The sequence below is a fragment of the Xiphophorus maculatus genome, chromosome 9, assembly GCF_002775205.1.
Source record: "Xiphophorus maculatus strain JP 163 A chromosome 9, X_maculatus-5.0-male, whole genome shotgun sequence".
NCBI lineage: Eukaryota > Metazoa > Chordata > Actinopteri > Cyprinodontiformes > Poeciliidae > Xiphophorus > Xiphophorus maculatus.
The window spans coordinates 14,099,664-14,119,672 of record NC_036451.1 but is presented as its reverse complement, the minus strand read 5'-3'; the positions used below and the strand labels follow the sequence as shown (position 1 = coordinate 14,119,672).

At 37.7% G+C, this 20,009-nt stretch overlaps 1 protein-coding gene across 1 annotated transcript; it reads left to right on the top strand.

The window, feature by feature from the left end:
* The first annotated feature begins 672 nt into the window (after positions 1–672).
* Positions 673–17,667, top strand: LOC102225006 (protein ALKAL-like). The gene is made up of 6 exons (XM_023340066.1): positions 673–1,287; positions 1,582–1,863; positions 4,657–4,710; positions 6,446–6,526; positions 9,760–9,833; positions 17,184–17,667. The coding sequence occupies exons 2-5, from the start codon at positions 1,593–1,595 to the stop codon at positions 9,822–9,824; spliced, it is 471 nt and encodes a 156-aa protein (XP_023195834.1). The 5' UTR covers positions 673–1,287; positions 1,582–1,592; the 3' UTR covers positions 9,825–9,833; positions 17,184–17,667.
* Positions 17,668–20,009: the final 2,342 nt, after the last annotated feature.

The window sequence follows — 20,009 nt, the reverse complement described above, 5'->3', positions numbered from 1 at the left end:
GTTGTGAAGATATGCAAGATGAAACCACTATTAAACAACCTCGGCTAAATTAACACCTCAGTAGAGCTGCATTGATGCAGTAGTTCATGCTAAAGAGGCTCTGACAAAGCACTGGGGGCAAATACATGCACATATTTTTCAACAATAGCTCTGTATTAAAATCCTTTTTTCATATCCTCTATATTTTCTACTTTCCCTAAGCAGTGCAGGTTGTCAGTATTTGTAAGCCATAATCATGAAAATTAACTAAAATAAGCACAGGAAATATAGTCTGTGTGTATGATATGGACTTTGTGTAATAAATGTGTATCATAAATTGTAAATGCTGAAATAAATTAACTTTACAAAGGCATTTTAATTTATTGAGATGCCCCACTACCTCTCTGTTCTTTCTTTTTTTTTTCTTAAATGGGATTTGACTTATAACTATCAATGAAATATGGACAAAATTAAAACTTCATTTGTAAATGTCATGCATTAGTCTAAATATATATTTTTTAATTTCGCTCCGAGCTAAAGGGAAAGGGAATTATTTAGTTTTTTCCTCTCTAAAAATTCAAATTTTAAACGGACCCTTACATACCCTGGCATTATTCATCCAAGATGCATCACAATAAAGATTTCTGTTCGGGAGCTAACTTGCCGGATGGGTGCTCCTGGAGGCGCATTCTCTGCAGCGCTTAGGAGGTCACAAGACTTGGACATCAGTGAACAAAAACATCGGCACGTTGACAGCTCGACTGCAAGCTTATAGGCCCTCAGATTCCCCAGTTCTCTGCATCCAGCATCCAACAAGTTGCTCCCTTTTGGAAAACTACTTCACTGCGCGCTGTTGCGCTCCTGTATTTTTCGTGCGCCAAGATCTTTTTTTTTTCTTTTTTTTTTAATGCGATCGTAAAGCGCGTTTTCTTCTTTCCTTCCTCTCAAACTTTATCTCAAAAGGATCGCCGACTTTTTATGGGCTCGAATCAATTGCAAATGAAACTTTTCTTGTCGTGCGTAACGGTGTGGGGCACGCCAAAGTGAACATGTGCCTCTGGGACCAAAGAGGGAAAAAATACTCCGAAGATGTCAACATTGCTTTACCACCCACTCGAAATCGATTGTATTACCTTCAAGAAGGTGGCACTCGGTATAAATAGCTACGCAATTTTTCAAGAAAGACGGCGTTGAGCACAATCTGCAGGCTGTTCTTTCTCTCTCTTATCGGAACCGCAGACAACGCCTGGAAGAATTTCCTCAAGACAACTGTGTCCACTCTCCCGGACATAAGCATCTCCTCAACCGGTGAGTTCTGAATTTAGTTAAGCGCATTTACTTTATTATAAGTTTTAAAAAAGAAAGAAAGAAAAAGAAAAACTAAATAGAATCCCAGAGAGAATCGTGCGTAACCTGCCATGCACCATTTCTATATGGGATGCCAAGCAAACACAGGTTGCGTGTGTTACATGAGACAATGGGTGTTTTAGTTTTATGCAAAAGTAGAAATGTCAGAAAAAAATGTTATTACAGTGTGTGCAGCTTGTTAAATGTCTAACTTTAGATTACATCTCTAACACCAACCAAACTTCTTTTTTTCAGACAGTCAAGCCATGCATGTGGAGAGGAAATGGCACATACTGTTGACCATCTTCTTTTTGCTCATCTCCTCGGGTCAGTGCATGGACAGCAAACAGGTCAAGCAGAATGAGAGAAGGACCCTGTTGGATCTAATTTTACAGGTTATCAAGGACAGCCAGCAACGGGACAAGCCCGTGTCTAGGCGCTGTGGCAGTGGACTCCACACCTCAGCACAAGACTTCAAGTCCTCTTCCCGGGAAAAGCCTTTGTATGTCCCTAGGCTGGATAACACTAGACTCATAGGTAAGCTGATAAGATTTATTTTTAGGACCTGATGATGAAAGCATAATCTCCATTTTACTGTTGGAGACAGCTGTCATTGGTCTGCTCAGTGCTCCTCTTTTAATGTAGGATCTTTCTCTGGTTTGGCTAAACTGAAACTTGAAACTATATGCATTTTTAAGTTAATTCAAGAGATCTGGACATTTTACTGACTACAAATCTTCATAGGCAAGGGAACAATGCCCATACCTATTTGACATAAGTATGCAAATTGCATGTGCAGTTCAGATTGCAATGATTATATAATGCATTTAACACAGGTAAGCTTCATATGTGCAAGACTAAGAGTTTACATCATACTTACTCTGATTAGATATGTCTTCTTCACGTGTTTTGGACATATCATCCCTTATGTGAATGACTGATAAGTAGAGGAACCTATCATCAAATGTGGTAGGAGGAGCATCGTGGGGCCAAACTTATGAATGATTCATTCAGAATGATTCATTGATCATCTTTAAACATGAATGACATCTGTAAATGTTGCTTTTCACTCACACTGGGTGCGTTTTTGTGTTCTGTGTATCCTAAAAGTGCTTCATTTCTAAATTTGTTTTCTTTGAAAGATATTGAATGTGGCATTCGGGGTCTCTTGTACATGAAAAAAGCTTAATGGAACTCTGCAATTACTGTCTTAAAGTACAGCATTATGTCCAGTTAACCTGCTGATTTCAGTTGTATGTTACTGAAATCAACATATAGACAAGAATTAATATTTTTTTTAAGAATTGCACCTCGGTGTGGTGTATAAAATGAACATAATGTGTTTATTTAAGATAATCACTATTAGTTAGATCATGCCTTGGCGATGCTGAACAGACAGCACACAGCTGAAAGGCTTGGCCTCTTGCGCAATTGGAAAAGTACCTTTCTCAGACCAGTGGCTGGATGGAATTTATCTTTTGAGGATTTTAAAGGCAGCATATTAGCACTGGTGCATGTGACACCACTGAAAGAACGATCGTCACGCAATGATGAAGGCATTAAACACAGTGAGGATGAGGGGGAAAATGTTGTGGAGTTGTTCCCTGTGTGTTCCTCTCAAGCCATGGCTGTGGCATCAGAATGACAGCTGTGGTGAGACTAAGATAAGACAAGCAAAAACATGCAATTTATATCTGTTTTTAAAAAAAAAAAATTTTATGATGATGCAACCTTTAGCTTGTAGAAGCAGAGGAGTTGAAGCTTAGCTGTTAGTCTTTTAGAAAATAGAGGGGACTGCATGCAAAACATTCATTTTACATAAACATACCTTCATATTTAGACTTGAAGAAATGTTAGTATTTTTTTCTGGAATACCCCTTTAATAATATATGCTGCCATTTATTCAGCAAGACAAAAACTATTTTATGTCTGCTGGTATTCAGCCTGGTGCGATGACTGTCAATCATTATTCCCATTTTGTGACCACATTACAGTCTACTGACTCTGGAGACTAAAGTGTAATCAACCAAGTATTACAAGGACTTATTATGATCAGCATTTAACCCCCCAAAAATAATCTCTTTAGGCTGTCGGCAAAGGTATTGTGTTGTTGGACTTTTGCATGTTATACAATGCCCTGCAAAAATATGATTACCTCTTAAACTTTTAATTTTTTTTTCATGTTACAATGTAATGTTCAACATATGTTTGGGATTTTGAGTATAATATATAAAGAGAGAGATCAAATTCCTCCATTCATTGTCTAAACTTGCTTATTCTTGTAGAGCCTCAGTGGGGCTGGTGTCTTTCTCAGGGTACAGTCTGGACAGGTTGCCAATCCATTGCAGTAGAGATTAAATCATAAAGGGAATATTTTTTCTTTCTAGTTTGGTTACCTCTTGGCCCTTATAATAAATTTAAAACTATAGATTTTAATGAAAGAGAGAGCTTCAGCTTCACAGATGTACATGCATTTTATTCCATTTCTTTAAGCTTTTCACTTTTTTTCATGTTGCAATGTAATGTAACTTAATGTATATTGCTGGCATTAATGCATAATTGTGATGTGTAAGGAAAATTGTTTGAGAAATATTTCTACTCAAAATCTGAAAAGTGTTTTGTTCATTTATTATGTCCTCAACATCTATGTCAGAATACCCCTGTTTGAAATTACAGCATAAATCCAGCTTTTCTTTGAAGGCCTCAGAGTTTGGTTTGAGAACAACAAGCAGCATCACAAAGACCAAGGAGCACAGCAGACAGGTTGAGGAAAAGTTGGGGTAAAGTTTAAAACAGAGTTAGGCTATAAAATTAGAGCCCAACAGCACAGTGATACTTCAAAAATAGAGTGTGGCACAACTACAAACCTTCCAAAATATCACTGTCCATCTAAGCTGTCAGGCTAGTCAAAGAGAAAGCTCTGACACTGCGAGCTTTCTCGCAGATCAGTATCAGCGATCTACAGCTGATGAAACAAACATGTGGACGTAGATGCCCTGATCATATAAAACCAGATGCATTTTCAGCTGCATGCAAAATCCTCTGTGCAGCAGAAAACTAACACTTTACATCCCCCTGATCCCACCTGCGATAAGACATGGAGGTGGCAGCATCATGCTATGGGTTTTTCTTTTCAACAGGAGGATGGAAGATGGTCAGAGATGAATGCAAATAGTTGGCAGTATTTTATGTTTGTCTCTCAAAATGTTATCCAAATAGAAGTCTTTAAGTAATATCACAAAATACAAAAAGAAAAAATCAGTAACTGTTTGTTTGATGGCCTGATAAATAGTTCTGATGTGAAAATCTAATCACAAGTTTCTGTTTCAGATATTGTTTCTAGAGATGCAGACCTGAAGAACAAATTCATTCAGCATTTTGGAGGTAAGAAAACTTCGACTAAAGAACATTTTTGTGAAAACATTTTGGTCTAGAATCTCTGCTACCCTTTGCAGACATTGCAAAACTGTTTTATCTGGGAAACAACTTTAAGAACATATTTGGCACTTTTCCCATGCAACTTTTGGCAGGACTCTCCAAGTTTTGCCCCTCTGAGAAAAACATTTTCATTCCTGCAAGTCAAGATACAGTATACTGAAGTCATAGACAGCTTTGTGAACGCTGTTCTTTGGGTCAGAATGGGGTCGCATGGCTTAGCTGCAGGGCAGTAGTTTAGAGAAACAGCACATGGTCTGAAGCTGACAGAATTAAGTTGAAGGCATTGCTAAGCTAAGCTGATTATTTGTCTCAGGACCTGTGAGTAGACTTCATTATTGCTATGAAAATCTGGAAGCATAATTGTTGGTGCAGAAACTCTTAGATGTTCTTATAACTGAGAACTTGACTTTGCTTCAGTCTAAATTGAAAACTGACTAATTAATAATACGTCTACAACTGACAAAGTAAAGGCACTTTGGGGTGTAGTTACTTTTTTTGTTCATTAGTTTGAAACTATAATTCTTACAAATATGTGGTTAATTAAAGTAAAAACTAATATTAAGCCTTTGTATGAGGTGTTGAGTTATTTACATCATTTAGGTATTAGCAGACAGTGGATTTCTTTGTAAGCCAATGAAAGGAAGGTAAAAAAAATCATTTTCCCACTGATTTTATAAAGATTAAAACCTCCATGATGTATTAATTTAGGTTCAAGTTGCTCCTTACTGTAGAGTATATAGAATCAATTTGTTAAGTTTATTTGTACAGCACATTTGAGGAGGAAGGCATTTCAAAAGGCTTAATGAAAACATAAAAATATCATAAACACATCATACAGTCACCAATTGTAAAACCAGTAATATTTTGTTTGAGTCACATCTAGAGATGTTTAGAAAAATCAAGTGGTAACTAGAATTGGACAACTTTCAGAAGGGTCAGATTATTGACCCTGACCTGTGACTGCTGACTGGAAACTCAAAATTTTAATATTTCTCCCGTCAGTAAAGCATACTAATTCAGCATTAGTTTTATCAATGTTTAGGTGATTTCTCAGTTGCAAAGACCACAATAAAGCCCTCTGAAGTTGGCATTCTGGCTGGGAAAGCTGAGTAGCCATGAGTTTAGTGTATCACTGCAATTCACTTAGAATACAGTGAAAAGTTGCCTGTGTAGTACTTGTAGAACTTATACAAACGCTAGTACACAAAGAGCTGTAAAAGGCCTCTCAAAATCTTGTCCTTGAGTACCTGCCTACTGCGCCGTTTAGGTGTTTTCACCTAGAAGAAAACTTCTTCTAGGTGCTTTCATCTTCACTTCTAGGTGAAAACACCTAGAAGAACACCTGAAATCAACATCTGAATTAGCAGATGAAAACTCCACGAACCCGAGTTTTGGATCAGGCACCAAATTTATATCAGTCTTGCTAAAGACCCTTCTGCACACTGGAGAAAATTATTTTAATCTTGAAGCAGGAAACTCCCATAGTGCTAGAGATATTTAATCATTAGACAAAAATGATCTCAGTAAAAATTGTCATGATTTATGAAAAGCACTCCCATTTTGGGATAAGTAGAAGGAAAACAATAGCACAGCACCAGGTCATGTATTTTTCTTAAAAATTGTTATATTAAGAGAATTTCTTTTCATTTTACCTAATGTAACCTTCTCTTTTCTCAAGCAGGACATGTCAAGTTCTCGTCGGAGTGCAAAACACACTTTCACAGACTATACTACACCACAAGGGATTGCTCAACACCAGCATGTGTGTATGCTTTTTCATTCAACAGGCAACTAATTTGATCAGTTTTCTTTGTGCCTCATTCTCTATTTTTATCATAAAATATTATCCCATATTGGCTGAGAAAACATGTGTGTTTAATATTAATATGACTGACATTTTATATGAGCAAACCATTTTTGTTGGCAGAAAGTTTAAGTTATTTCAACATAAAGATCTTTTGGTTTCTGCATGGGTCACTAAGCATCTTCTTAGAATATATTATGTCAACTTTGGTTAGTGTTTTTCAGATCAGATAAAAAATGTTGTTGAATAGGGCTGCATCATATTAAAAACAGACATGTCGATATTATCAGTCAAAACTGTGAAGATGAAATCAGTCATGACAAAATAGCTTTCTTTTCACTTTTCAACTGTGATTCTAACTCTCTTCTGTGGTCACAAGCATTTTGGGCCCATTAACACGGCACCCAAGCACAGTACTAATGGGCCTATTATTATTATTATTATTAAGTAGTACTGTAAGTCACATCAATAAGCCTCACATTCTCAAAGAAGAAAAAAACTGAATATCTTATTAGTTTGGAAATGTTCTTTTTCTTTTTTGGCCAACCTAAGTCTTTCAAATCATCAAACTATTTTTTTAGAAGAGAGAAATAGCCAGAGATAATGCAAAAAGCAAATTTCAAATGATGATTTCATTTATCAAGGTAATCTAAACCAATCGAGCCCAATATGAAAAAATAATTCCCTCCAATGCTAATAACTGGCTGTGCCACATTCAGATGTATTTTGCCTGAGAGTGGAGGAACTTTGGATCACAGAGTCTGCTTTCACGCTTATGGTTTTGAGGCATGATCCAGATTTAAATCTGAACTTTGATCAGACTACTTCCTAGACTTTATTTTTTGAGTTATTCAATAGCAGACCTAGTGCCCTGCTTTGGATTGTCCTGCTGCGAAAACCAGGCATGAGGGGAAGAATTCAAGATGTTTTGCCAGAAAGCAGAATTCATAGTTTCATCAATTATGGCAAGTCTCTCAGGTCCTGACCATCAAACCACCACCACCATGTTGGATTCAGTGTGATGTTCTCTTTTTTGAAACTCTGTGTTAGTTTTACACCAGATGAATCCATCCAAAACTTCTACTATAACCTTGTAGGTCCACTGAATATATTCCTAAAATTCCTGGGAGCCATCAAGAAGTTTTTTGACATAAATGAGACGGTTGTTGTGTTTTAGCCTGATCTTTTTTTTAAAAAATAAATTAACAACCATTATGAATATTTTGAACAAAGCAACCAACTCCTGATTATTTCTAAGATGGCTTTTGCTGTCATAATGCTCAGTGGAGGCATCCAATCTGTTTTTCCACTTAAAGGCCACATGAGAAGTAATGCGCCAAATAATCTGTTTTTTCTTGTTAGAACAATGACATAGGACAAAATTTACATGGTCCGAACCATTTGGATGTTTTATGTCCAAATTATTAAAACTTTGCTTTGCTTAATCTGCTGATAATATGTCAGAATCTTTGGCTCTTTTATGTTAAAGGAGAGCAATCTTTCTTGCAACTGATGCAGTTTAAAGAAATAATAAAAATCAAGAGCTAAGATAGAGGTACGAAAAAAAAAATATTTGTATGTTACTGTACATTTATACATATAGAATTTCTTTCATCCTTAATCATTCATTATATACTAGAAATTAAAGCAGTCAGTCACAACCCTGAACAGAATTAAAGAAATGTAGAAAATGAATACATGGGTTTTGCCTTGATAATGGAATGTCTTCCAAAAATTTCAGCAAGTCCTTTAGCATCAAAAGTACCTTCATATATGTCCAAGTCATCCCACCCATGGGCACTGTTGCACTACCACAGCTGTTGACTTTTGCAACTAATAAAAGCCTAGAGTCTTTTTAATCTCTGTTAAATTGAAGAGGACAGGAGGGGGGGTAAGTGGGGGTAAAAGGGGTTGTGTGTGTGTTTTCTTTAAAACTGACTGAGACATGAGGTCATCTAACAAGAAAACACATGTTTATAATCCATCTGTCCAGCTGAGATGAGCTTTTGTCCGTAGATCTTTGCAAGATTTCCAGCTCAGCTTTCAATTCTGCCTGTGGTTCTTTGGGTTGTGAACTGGGATAAGTAGCAATAACCATAGAGACTAATATTGTTAACTTTGGCATAATCAGTTTACAAGCAGTGGCATCCTGATGGTCATCACCATTTAATAGTGGTTTCCAGCTTTGCCTTGCATGAGCTAAAATTTATCTAGAATTTCTGAATCTTATCGCTGTATTATGAAAAGCATTGTTCAAAAACTAATTTTTGTAAAAAAAAAAAAAATGAAATAAAAAATAGAAAATTCTTCTAAGGAGTTTCACACAAATCAGCGAGGTGCATCATTGCTTAGAAAGACAAAGCTGCAGATGGATGCATTTGATAATCAATCCTGAGTCTCACAATTTTTAAAATGGACACAAATAGAATGAAAAACCCTAAAGATAGATTGCAAGATTTGAACAATTTTTGAAATTACCAGTGCAACATGTCAAATCACAAACAGCATTGCAAAATCAATGTTTGCAATTTCACAATCTCAAAAGCTTGGATGCATTACTTTGAATACAAAATTTTAATTGCCACACTTACCAGTTAAACTTATTAATATGTTTACGTGTAAAGCAGACTTTGACCGTTCTTGCTGTGCGTACTTGACACATATTTTTAGTGGTTGAGATATTAAAGCTAACTATGACTGACGAATACCTTTTATCTATTAATTCAAAATGTCTGTCTCTACTTAGGATTTTAGTTACAACAAAACAAAAATTATTAGACAATTTAAAATGCAGATGCAAAACAGAGTAAAAACATAACATTGATCTGATATTGTTATCACAGTATTCAGCATTGCTGTCACATTATGTAAAATAAAGATTTTATTGCATTTTAGAAACTCCCTAACTTTAGGAAATGTGATTGGTTCTATAACTTCTTATTAGTAAATAAATAAATCAGGGAAAACATTTCCAACTCAGTGTTTGTTGCTTCTTTCTCTGAGATATTTTCAATTTTCAAACTTATGGAGTAAATAGCAGTGAAAGCAGATATGCTCAATCATGACTCTTATTTGTCCTCGATATTTGTTGAAGTAAAGCTGCTGTTATTCTGTTATTCTTTTAATTTTCGTAATTGATTAGGTCATGTGAAGATGCTAACAATCTTTATCTTACCATTTCTTTCTTTTAGATTACAAAAGGTGTGCAAGATTGCTAACACGATTAGCAATGAGTCCGCTCTGCATGCAGTCATAGGTTTTGTATGTGAGTATTTGTTTTTTCTTCTTGAGTTACTCTTGGTCTTTTACATCCCTCGATAAAACAGAAATGATTAATATAGACACGTAGATGTATACTTTGTGTTGAATCAGATGTTCATCTGAGGAAGACTGATGCGTCCTATAATCAGAAACATATCTATTTTACATCTGTCCAACATTTGGATCGTGTATAGAATGTGGTCTATCCTTGATCTCTGAAATATTTTTATGCCAGAATGAAATCTTCTCCTACCATAACTTCAACATTTACTTTGAAACATTTCTAAATTAGTTAAACTTGGACTTAAATTGTTAGGATAGGAAGAAAACAGACATGCACATTGGGATGATTTTGAATAACGATAAATGAAAATTGAAATCCTCAAATGTGTTGAAATTTAAAAAATTCACAAATAAAAGTCTTTCAAAATTATGGACAATAATTTTTCTCAGAAATTTAAAAGACTTGTTCCCACTTAGCACAAACACTTGTTGACACATGCCACTTCCCCAGGGAGGCAAAAGTAGTTCATACATTTTGGGAGCATTTACTTTCTTACAATTGCAACAGGCTGGTAGACATAGATTTTTTTTGCCTAATAAATTAAATCACTTGAGAATTTTTTTTGTATTCTTTGAGGCTATTGTTGTCTGATATTAAAATGTACTTAATGGTCTGACGTGTTTAAGTGTGCCAAACATTAGAAACAGCATCACTCCTCTACATTTTTCCCATAACTGGAATAAAGAATTCATTTAATTTAATCATATGAACAACTTTAGATAGTGCCAAGCATTATCGGTTGTTTTCAGAAGTACATGACAGCATCCCTGAAGTCAAGGAAGGCCCCTGAATGTCGTCAGTGAAATAATTCTGGATGTGTGCTGTTATGGTCTGGCTCTAGTACCATAACAAATGAAAGGGAAGCAACGCGTGGGATAACTTAAAATAGGATTTATTTAACAAAAGTCATAACTGGTTGGAGAGGAAAGGGAGAAAAGAGGAGAGGTTGACAGACCAAGAGAAAAAGGGCTGTCCTGGTGAGAAAAAGGTGGTGCATTTTAAGCTGATCTGATGTCATTCATGGAGACACTGGCCAGCTGCCTCCACTTCCAATCAGCACCAATCAGAAGATCTGGAGCAGGGATGCTAAACCCCAAAGGAATAGCCTTGGGCCGTAACACCCCCCCTCTTCAAAACAGGGTCCCCACCGGAACCCTGGGCAACCTATGTATCAACATCTGAAGAGAAAGAAAAAAACAAGTTTAAATACACTCACATCATTTCAGACAAGCTGAGACGGAACAAAAAACAAAACTTAAATCCTTTTAAAACCCATCCCCAAGTCAACAACTGGTACCATGAAGTGACTCAGACAGGTAAGAGGAAAAAATAAATAAATTACTGACTTTGTGCTCTTGACAAAGCATCTGCGATGACATTATCCTTTCCCTTGATATGACGAATATCTAAAGAAAATGACTGCAGAAACAACGACCATCTCACAAGTCTCTGATTTGGGCACCGAAAAGAATTCAAAAAGGTCAGAGGATTATGATCTGTGAAGACAGTTAAAGGACCTGAACCCACATAAACCTCAAAATGTTGTAATGACCAAATAAGAGCAAGGGTCTCTTTTTCTATGACTGAATAATTCAGTTGATGTCTATTAAACTTCCTAGAAAAAAAACTCACAGGTCTCTCAATTGAAAAGACATCCATTTGCAAAAGGACTCCCCCTGCACCAACATGACTGGCATCAACCTGTAGTTTAAAAGACTTATTCATATCCGGAGCCAACAAGACAGGAGAATCACATAGCATCCTCTTCACATCTTCAAAAGCCTGCTGACAGACAGAGGACCAGATGTATTTCACATTACTTTTCAAAAGATCTGTCAGCGGTGCAACCACAGTTGAAAAGTTTCTGCAGAAGGCTCTATAATACCCAACTAAACCCAAGAATTTCATGAGTTCCTTTTTAGTAGTTGGTGGGGGATACTTTTCAATCGCTTCCACCTTTGCTTTAACTGGACATACTTTACCTTGACCCACTTGATGACCAAGATAAATGACAGTTGCTCGAGCAAACTCACATTTGGCTAGATTCACTGTAAGACGTGCATCCACCAAACGGTCAAACAAAGTTGTGAGTTGTTCCAGGTGAGAAGACCAACTATTAGAATAGACAACAATGTCATCCAAATACACAGAACAACCTTCTAAACACCCAACAACTTTATTCATCAAGCGCTGAAAAGTCGCCGGCGCATTCTTCAAACCAAAAGGCATAACATTGTAGGAGTACAAACCAGTAGGTGTAATAAAGGCAGCGATTTCCTGTGCCCTTTTAGTTAAAGGGACCTGCCAATAACCTTTTAACAGGTCTATCTTACTAATGAACTTAGCATTACCAATCTGGTCAATACAGTCATCCATACGAGGTAGTGGGTATGAATCAGTTTTGGTTATGCTATTGACTTTTCTGAAATCGGAACAAAACCTATAGGTTTTGTCTGATTTTGGAACTAGCAAGCAAGGTGAAGACCAGCTTGAACATGATGCTTGAGCGATCCCATTTTTTAACATGTAGTCAATCTCAGCATCCAGATATTTGCGTTTTTCAGGGCTAACCCTGTAAAACTGCTGTTTTATAGGTTGTGCATCACCCACCTCAATATCATGCTCAATCAAATGTGTGCAGGATGGAATATCTGCAAACAAATCAGAGTAAGATTTTATCAACTGAACTAACTCAAAACATTGAGTCTCTGGTAAATAATTCAGCATAGTGTCCAAGTTCTTCAGTACTTCAGAATTTATAAGTCGACCAGTTAGCATGGCTGAATCTGGAACAGGCAACCCATCGCCATTCCATTCACCTCCAGCAGATGTCACCGTTTCACTAATGCACACAGGGTGAATGTCATCCACCAATACAGTGTTATCACGAACATGGTAAGGTTTTAAGAGGTTTACATGAACCGTCTGCTGTTTCTTCCGTCTTTCTGGAGTTGCAATGAGATAGTTTTGATCGGAAAGCTGTTTCAAAACTGTGTGTGGGCCAGAAAACTTGGCCTGAAATGGTGAAGTCACAACAGGAAGTAAAGCCAGTACTTGATCACCTGAAAGAAAAACACGATGTTCAGCTTTCTTATCATACAAACACTTCATTTTTTCCTGTGCAGATGATAGTTTCCTATTTGCCAACTGCGTTGCAGTAAAGAGTCTCTGCCTAAACCCATTAACATAATGCAACAAGTTTTGTGGTGGTTCAGCATCCTTCCACTCATCTCGCAAAACTGTTAACGGACCACGCACAGTATGACCGAATACTAATTCATTAGGGCTAAAGCCCGTACTTTCTTGTGTTACTTCTCTCGCTGCAAGTAACAACCAAGGCAGACCATCCTCCCAATCAGCCTTCATCTGAACACAGTAAGCACGGAGTAAAGATTTTAATGTCTGATGAAATCGCTCCAGTGCCCCTTGGCTCTGTGCGTGATACGCTGTAGATTGATTATGCTGAATGTGTAGCTGCTTCAAAACCTGTGCAAACAAATGAGAGGAGAAATTAGATCCTTGGTCACTCTGAATGACTTTAGGTATTCCAAAAATACCAATAAATTGCCCAAGCGCTCGCACCACAGACTTTGCAGTAAGTGTGTGCAATGGATATGCTGCTGGATACCTGGTACTTTGGCACATAACTGTCAAAAGATACTTAGCACCTAAACGTGAAGGTGGAAGAGGACCCACACAATCAATTATTAAGTGCTCAAATGGTTTACCAATAGTCGGAATGGGATACAGTGGTGCCCGGTGTATGACTTGATTGGGTTTACCAGTCAACTGACAGGTGTGACAGGTTTTAATATATGAAGCAATATCTTTTTTCAGCCGTGGCCAAAAAAAATTTCTTAAAATGCGGTCATAGGTTTTCCTAACTCCCATGTGTCCGGACTCATCATGGGATACCTGCAAAACCAAGTCACGCAATTTCAAAGGCACCACAACCTGATAAACTGGCTGCCCAATAACATCATCACCACATGGCATCCACTTCCTTAACAGTACCTTGTTCTCAACAAAGTATCCATGAGCATGGTTCTGCATCTCCTCAGCAGGTAATGCAGACTGAAACAAGTGCTGTATTGTGGGGTCAGATCTTTGCTCCTGCCCCAGATCATTCTGTGAAATAGACAAAGGAATGTTAGACCAACAAAAAGAGGACGTCTGTGTATCTTTTCCAAAGCTTTCATCCTGATGCACAGCACTGGATGCTTTCATTGCTCGTGTCACAGCACATGCTTGGAAAACTTCTGGGTGTGATTTTTCATTTTCGTCAGGACCACTGCTGACCAAAGGTATTGAAACAATAACTGGAGATTCTGGTTGATCAGGCCAGACTTTCCCTCCAGCTATATGGTTCCCCAGTATAACTGTGACACCAACCACAGGTAGTGCAGGTCTAACACCCATCCTTACTTCTCCTTCAAACAACTCTGAATGAAGCACAAGCTTATGTACTGGAACACAAAACACAGACATGCCCATACCCAACACAGGTATCGATAATCCAGTGTCAGACTCATCTGAAAAAGACAACACTGATGCCAGAATGAAAGAATCATATGCACCAGTATCTCTTAAAATGGTAACTGGCACCCTGACATCACTCCCAATTAAAGAAACTTCTCCTTCCATAAGAAATGGTTTGTAAGAACTCAAATCAGGTTTTCCGGCAAATGGCACTTCAGTCATTTTGTTAGAAACATTTAAAACTGATGCAGCAAGTGCTGCTGGTTTAACCTGATTTCCATTTTTATTTCTAGATTTCAACAAAGCACAGTCTTTCTTCCAATGACCCTTTCTGTGACAATAATTACAAATTTTGTCCAGATCACGGTTACTGTGGTTTGAAAAAAAACCTCCAGAACGTGTTGAACGCCAGTTTGGAGCACTCATCCCATCTGTGTACTCTCCACCAGTATCTTTATGCGTCAAGACAAAATCATCAGCCAAAACTGCAGCTTCTGATACAGTTTTTACCTTCTGTTCATTAATGTACACTGCAATGCATTGAGAAACAGAGTTCTTAAATTGTTCAAGAACCATTAAATTACAGAGGTCACCAAGTGTTCTAACCTCAGAGGAAGTGCACCAACGATTGAAATGAATCTCCAAATCCCTTGCAAACTCTACATAAGTTGTGTCACCTTTTTTCCAGTTTCTAAACTTCTGCCTGTATGCTTCAGGGACTAATTCATACGCTTTCAGTATTGTAGCTTTAACCTTGGCATAATCCTGGCCATCAGCTAAACTCAACATAGAAAAAGCTTCCTGAGCACGACCAACCAAAACACACTGAAGCAAAACTATGCGGTCTGAATCAGACCAGTCTCTTGTCTCTGCAACCCTTTCAAACAAAGTGAAAAAAGTTTCGACATCCTTTTCACTAAACTTAGGCACCAAACGCAAGTCACTTAAAATGTCAGAGGCCTTACATTTTGAGTCCATAACACAAGATTCCGCAAACAATTTGCCGTCTTTCATCAGATTTAATTTCTCACTTTCTAAATGTATTCTTGCCAATTCAGTTTCCTGTCTTAGTTTTTCCAAAGCAAGAACCTTATCCAAATCCGCCTGCTGTCGTAAAGTCTCCAAAGCCAACTCCTTTTCCTTCTCCAGTTGCATTCTTAACCTTAACATCTCTTTTTGTTGTTCAAAATCCAAAAATTTAGGCTTTACAACCTCTAAATCCAAATCTTCAGGCATTGAAGGCAAAGACAAAACGCCCATTTCAATTAAGTTTTCCCTTAAAATTGCTTTAACATTTTCTTTCAACCGTTTATCACCAACACTTATTTTAAAGTGCTCAGCAATTTTTACCAATTGTTCTCTAGAACACAGGTCCAGAAATTCTGCTGATGGATTTTTATTAAAATCTTCAACAGACATAATTAAATTCTTAATCAGAAAACAACGTTTCAAAATTTAAAGTAAATTGCTGACAATTTGTGCAACACAAAACAACCAACCTGAACCTCCCCTCTAACTGCCTATCAGACACTAACTAGCTCAACCCTAGTCTTCAGAGATCAGGGACGGTGGGTACTTATGCACTAAATACCAGTAGAGTGAAAAAAGCGACCAGAAAACTGGCAACCTTCTCAACACTACGGCTGTGCCCCCGAGACAATTGCTCTAACCATATGATCTCACACTACTATTTTGAGCACATGAATCCCAAAGGGGAAACACGATGAGGCCTAAAGGAGAACCAGTTCAGATCAGTCATACTTAATTGCACAAACCAGTCAACAATCACACTTACCATTAGAGTCGTCAGAAGAAATGAAAGCAAACTACTTACCCCAAACCAGAAAAAAGGAGAAAAAAAAACATTTCTCTAAAAATAACTCAAGATTCCCACACTAACTTCCCAAAAAGCTTACTAACTGAAAAAACTGTCACGCCAAACTATAACATAAATTTGAACGAGCCCCCAATTTGTTATGGTCTGGCTCTAGTACCATAACAAATGAAAGGGAAGCAACGCGTGGGATAACTTAAAATAGGATTTATTTAACAAAAGTCATAACTGGTTGGAGAGGAAAGGGAGAAAAGAGGAGAGGTTGACAGACCAAGAGAAAAAGGGCTGTCCTGGTGAGAAAAAGGTGGTGCATTTTAAGCTGATCTGATGTCATTCATGGAGACACTGGCCAGCTGCCTCCACTTCCAATCAGCACCAATCAGAAGATCTGGAGCAGGGATGCTAAACCCCAAAGGAATAGCCTTGGGCCGTAACAGTGCTCATCCCTTTTTTTAAGGTGATTTTTAAAAACCCCTCTTTCTCTGCTGCCTTGATGGCTTTAAATCTAACATAGGTAAAAGCAGGGTTCACATTGGATGCAATTATGTCCAGACTGATGAGTGATTGCCACACACAAGTTCATCTCCCTAAGTGGTCATTCATGGTCATTGGGCTTAGCTGGTAATAATGTAATTGAAGAGACTGACACATCTTCAGGAATCAGATAATAGGATGCTGTCTACATTGTTCTGAGAGCTCACGTGTGTCACGATTGACGAACTTCAGAAGACGTATGAAATGAGTCATGATTCGGCAATTCTGGTCATTTCTCAGTGAACTTTGGCAGCCCAGTAATGATCCATCTTTAGAAACTGACAACATGAGTTTCTTAGAAAGATGTGAAAAAATGTGAAGATATGATCAAATCTCCAGATCCAGCATTGAGCCATGGGATTTTGATAAAAAATAAAACTTTGAAAAGTGCAGAAACTGCTAATATTGAACTATGCATTTTTGTGTTGCGATTTAAATTCCAGGTCGCCATATAACGGAAGAGGGATCAATGTGTTGCCAAGGAAGTGCCTTCCAACCCACAGCAGACATGAGGACGTTCTTTCTGTGTGTGTCTACAGTGTCTATATTTTTGCTGTTGGTGTTGTCATAACTCAAAATGATGGACATTGTTGGTTGTTTTTGAGTGGAATGGACCATGTATTTGTAAGCAGATAATGTAATATCAAATACATCTATTTATTGAAAGGACATATAAATATATGTAATGATTTAACAGTCACTGAATAGCCAATCATTTTGGTTATAAAAGTCATAAGTGATGGAAAGAAAATGTATTTGCTTTATTTTCTATATAAATTCCACTTTTGCTAATTTGCTGACGTTATACTCCATCTTTGTCTTCATCACATTTTATTTGGCACTTGAGTGATTGTTGACAATAAGACCATATAAAATAACAACAATGGTGACAACTCACTGCATTACTAAATAAAGAATACTGAAGCACAGGAGGTTTTGCTTTTTTTTTTTTTTTTTTTAATTCATGCTAAACATGGAGTCAGGCAGTGCGATGGGTGAGACCGCGAACGGAGCCCACGGGAGTGGACGGTTCATTCTTGGCACAGCATGTGATGCGTTTATCTCCATACACTTCACTTTTAACAGAAAAAAACCTGTCTTCTGCTCGTCTGAATTTGTAAACACTAGGTTTCATCACAACTGTGTTGCTATGGGATTGCTGTTTTGGATCAAATGCTTGTTTTGCACTTTTCAGCACCTTTTTCAGATGCTGCTGTCCCTGCCACTCAGAGCAGGTGCTATAATCACTGAGTCCACCCACTCACCTCTCTTTTTTTCTTGGAGGTCATTGCAGATCATCTGGCAGACTCTCACGTTTGCAGTCACTCACTTAATCAAGGCTATCAGATGCCTTGGAATGAACAGGAGGTTGAGCAATCCTTGCTTAGCCAAAAAGATAAATGTATAGTAGATAAAACCACAAAAAGTTCCCACAAAAAAGCACAAGCTTAATGCTTGAAAACATCTGTTTAGTTCGCGGAAAGCGCTTGTGAGGAAACTCAAATGCAGTGACTGACTGATTTATATTGTCGAAAAACAAAGTGTTTCTGGTGTTTGAACTTCTGAACCACTCACACACACCTATCTATGACCGCTGGGTTGGGGGCGTGTGTGTGTGTGTGAAATCTGAACCATTTCTCACATTGTGTCTTAGTTTATTTGTTCTCAAGCAACAAGTAAACTGTTTTCTGTATCGCTCCATAATTAGAATATACCAAACACTGCATATACGATATTAAGGAAATCAAGACAAACAGAGTTGGCTTAGAATAAAAGCTTCCTTTTAATGAAATTCAAATGAATAATTTTAATTTTCTATAGTAACCATGTATTTGGTCCATTCCAAACTAACAAAGTTTGTGTGGAGTACTATAACACTTTGTTAAGTGTTATAGCATTAACATAGTCCTATAACACTAGCAAAGTGCTATAACGTCCCTTGAAACCACAGAAGTGGGAGATGTATCCTCCCTTCTGGTCTGGAGAATATTGACAGTGATTGTTTTTTGTTTAAGTAGTGAAAAATACACTGAGTCAGGAACACACACATACACACGCCCACACACACACAAGGGGGGTTGCTGATGGATAAGGTTCTGAGAAAACACAAACTACAAGCCAAAGATTACAACAGCTCAGTTCTCATATCAGCTAGTCTCCACAGACCGAGAGGGAGCCTTTTCTTTCACAGGCTCATGCATTATTCACTAATAGTTTGGCTTTTTGAGCCATCATTATAGACTCATCCGTGGAAAAAGTTGAGTTGGTGAAGAGCATGTTTAATGGTGTGTACAGATACCGTCGCTGTGACTGGGATCTCAATCTAGGCAATGTTTCCAACTTGATATGAAGTTGCCTAGCAGGGCTATAAGTCATGTGATAGCCTTTGCTCCACAAATCATAGCCTTCTTAAGAATGGAGGAGTTCAGCTTTGAAATTTATGCTTCACCCAACCTCTGTATACTTGTCAAACTTGCACACATAAATCCACCCTGAGCAACATGTGGCAAAATATGAAGTGATTACCTGAGCCAATTAAGGAAACGGCTGAAGCTATAAAAGGATTAAGCTGCTAAAAATACAGCTTGCACCTCATGGGGATGCACAGGGGATCCCTTTCCCTCCGGGTGGGCAGGACAGGGACATTGGATCCTAATCTGAGGAGGATATCACTTATCTGGAGACAAACAGCACAGATTAGGAGAGGAGACAGAAGATGCACTGGGGATAGCATGTGGGAGGGCTTTAACACAATTACACACAAGCATCAAATCCCCTTTCTGGTACCTTTGAGAAATTTGGTGTAATAAATAGTAAACAGAGACCAAAGCCATGCCATTTCCTTCCTGTCAGACTGTATCCAGCCTTGCCAAAGCCCAGGGGTGAAGAGAGGAAACACCTTAATGTCGTCACCTTCTGCTCCTGTGTTATGGCTAACAGCTTCTTAAGCATTTTCACATTTCAAAACCACAAACTTCACTATGCTTTTTGGAACTTTTTGTGGTAGACCAAGCCAAAATGGTGCACAATTGCACATTTTTATTAAGCCTCTTTTAACTTAATACTTCTAAATAACATTAATTACAAAAAAATTCCACTTGTGAGATATTTAATCTTAGAGGTTTCCTAGGCAACACTAGAAGCAGGAGGAATGAAGACCAAAGAAACAGAGCAGACAGGTCAAGGGTAAAGTTATCAAGAAATTGAAGGCAGGGTTAAGCTACAATGCAATATTCCCTTGAAATATTTCATAAAGTCCTGTTTAATTC

Coding starts and splice junctions, on each gene's coding strand:
- LOC102225006 (XM_023340066.1), top strand. CDS start 1,593: ATGCATGTGGAGAGGAAATGGCACATACTGTTGACCATCTTCTTTTTG. Junction 4,711..6,445: donor ATTCATTCAGCATTTTGGAG/GTAAGAAAACTT, acceptor TTTCTCAAGCAG/GACATGTCAAGTTCTCGTCG. Junction 6,527..9,759: donor GGATTGCTCAACACCAGCAT/GTGTGTATGCTT, acceptor TCTTTCTTTTAG/ATTACAAAAGGTGTGCAAGA.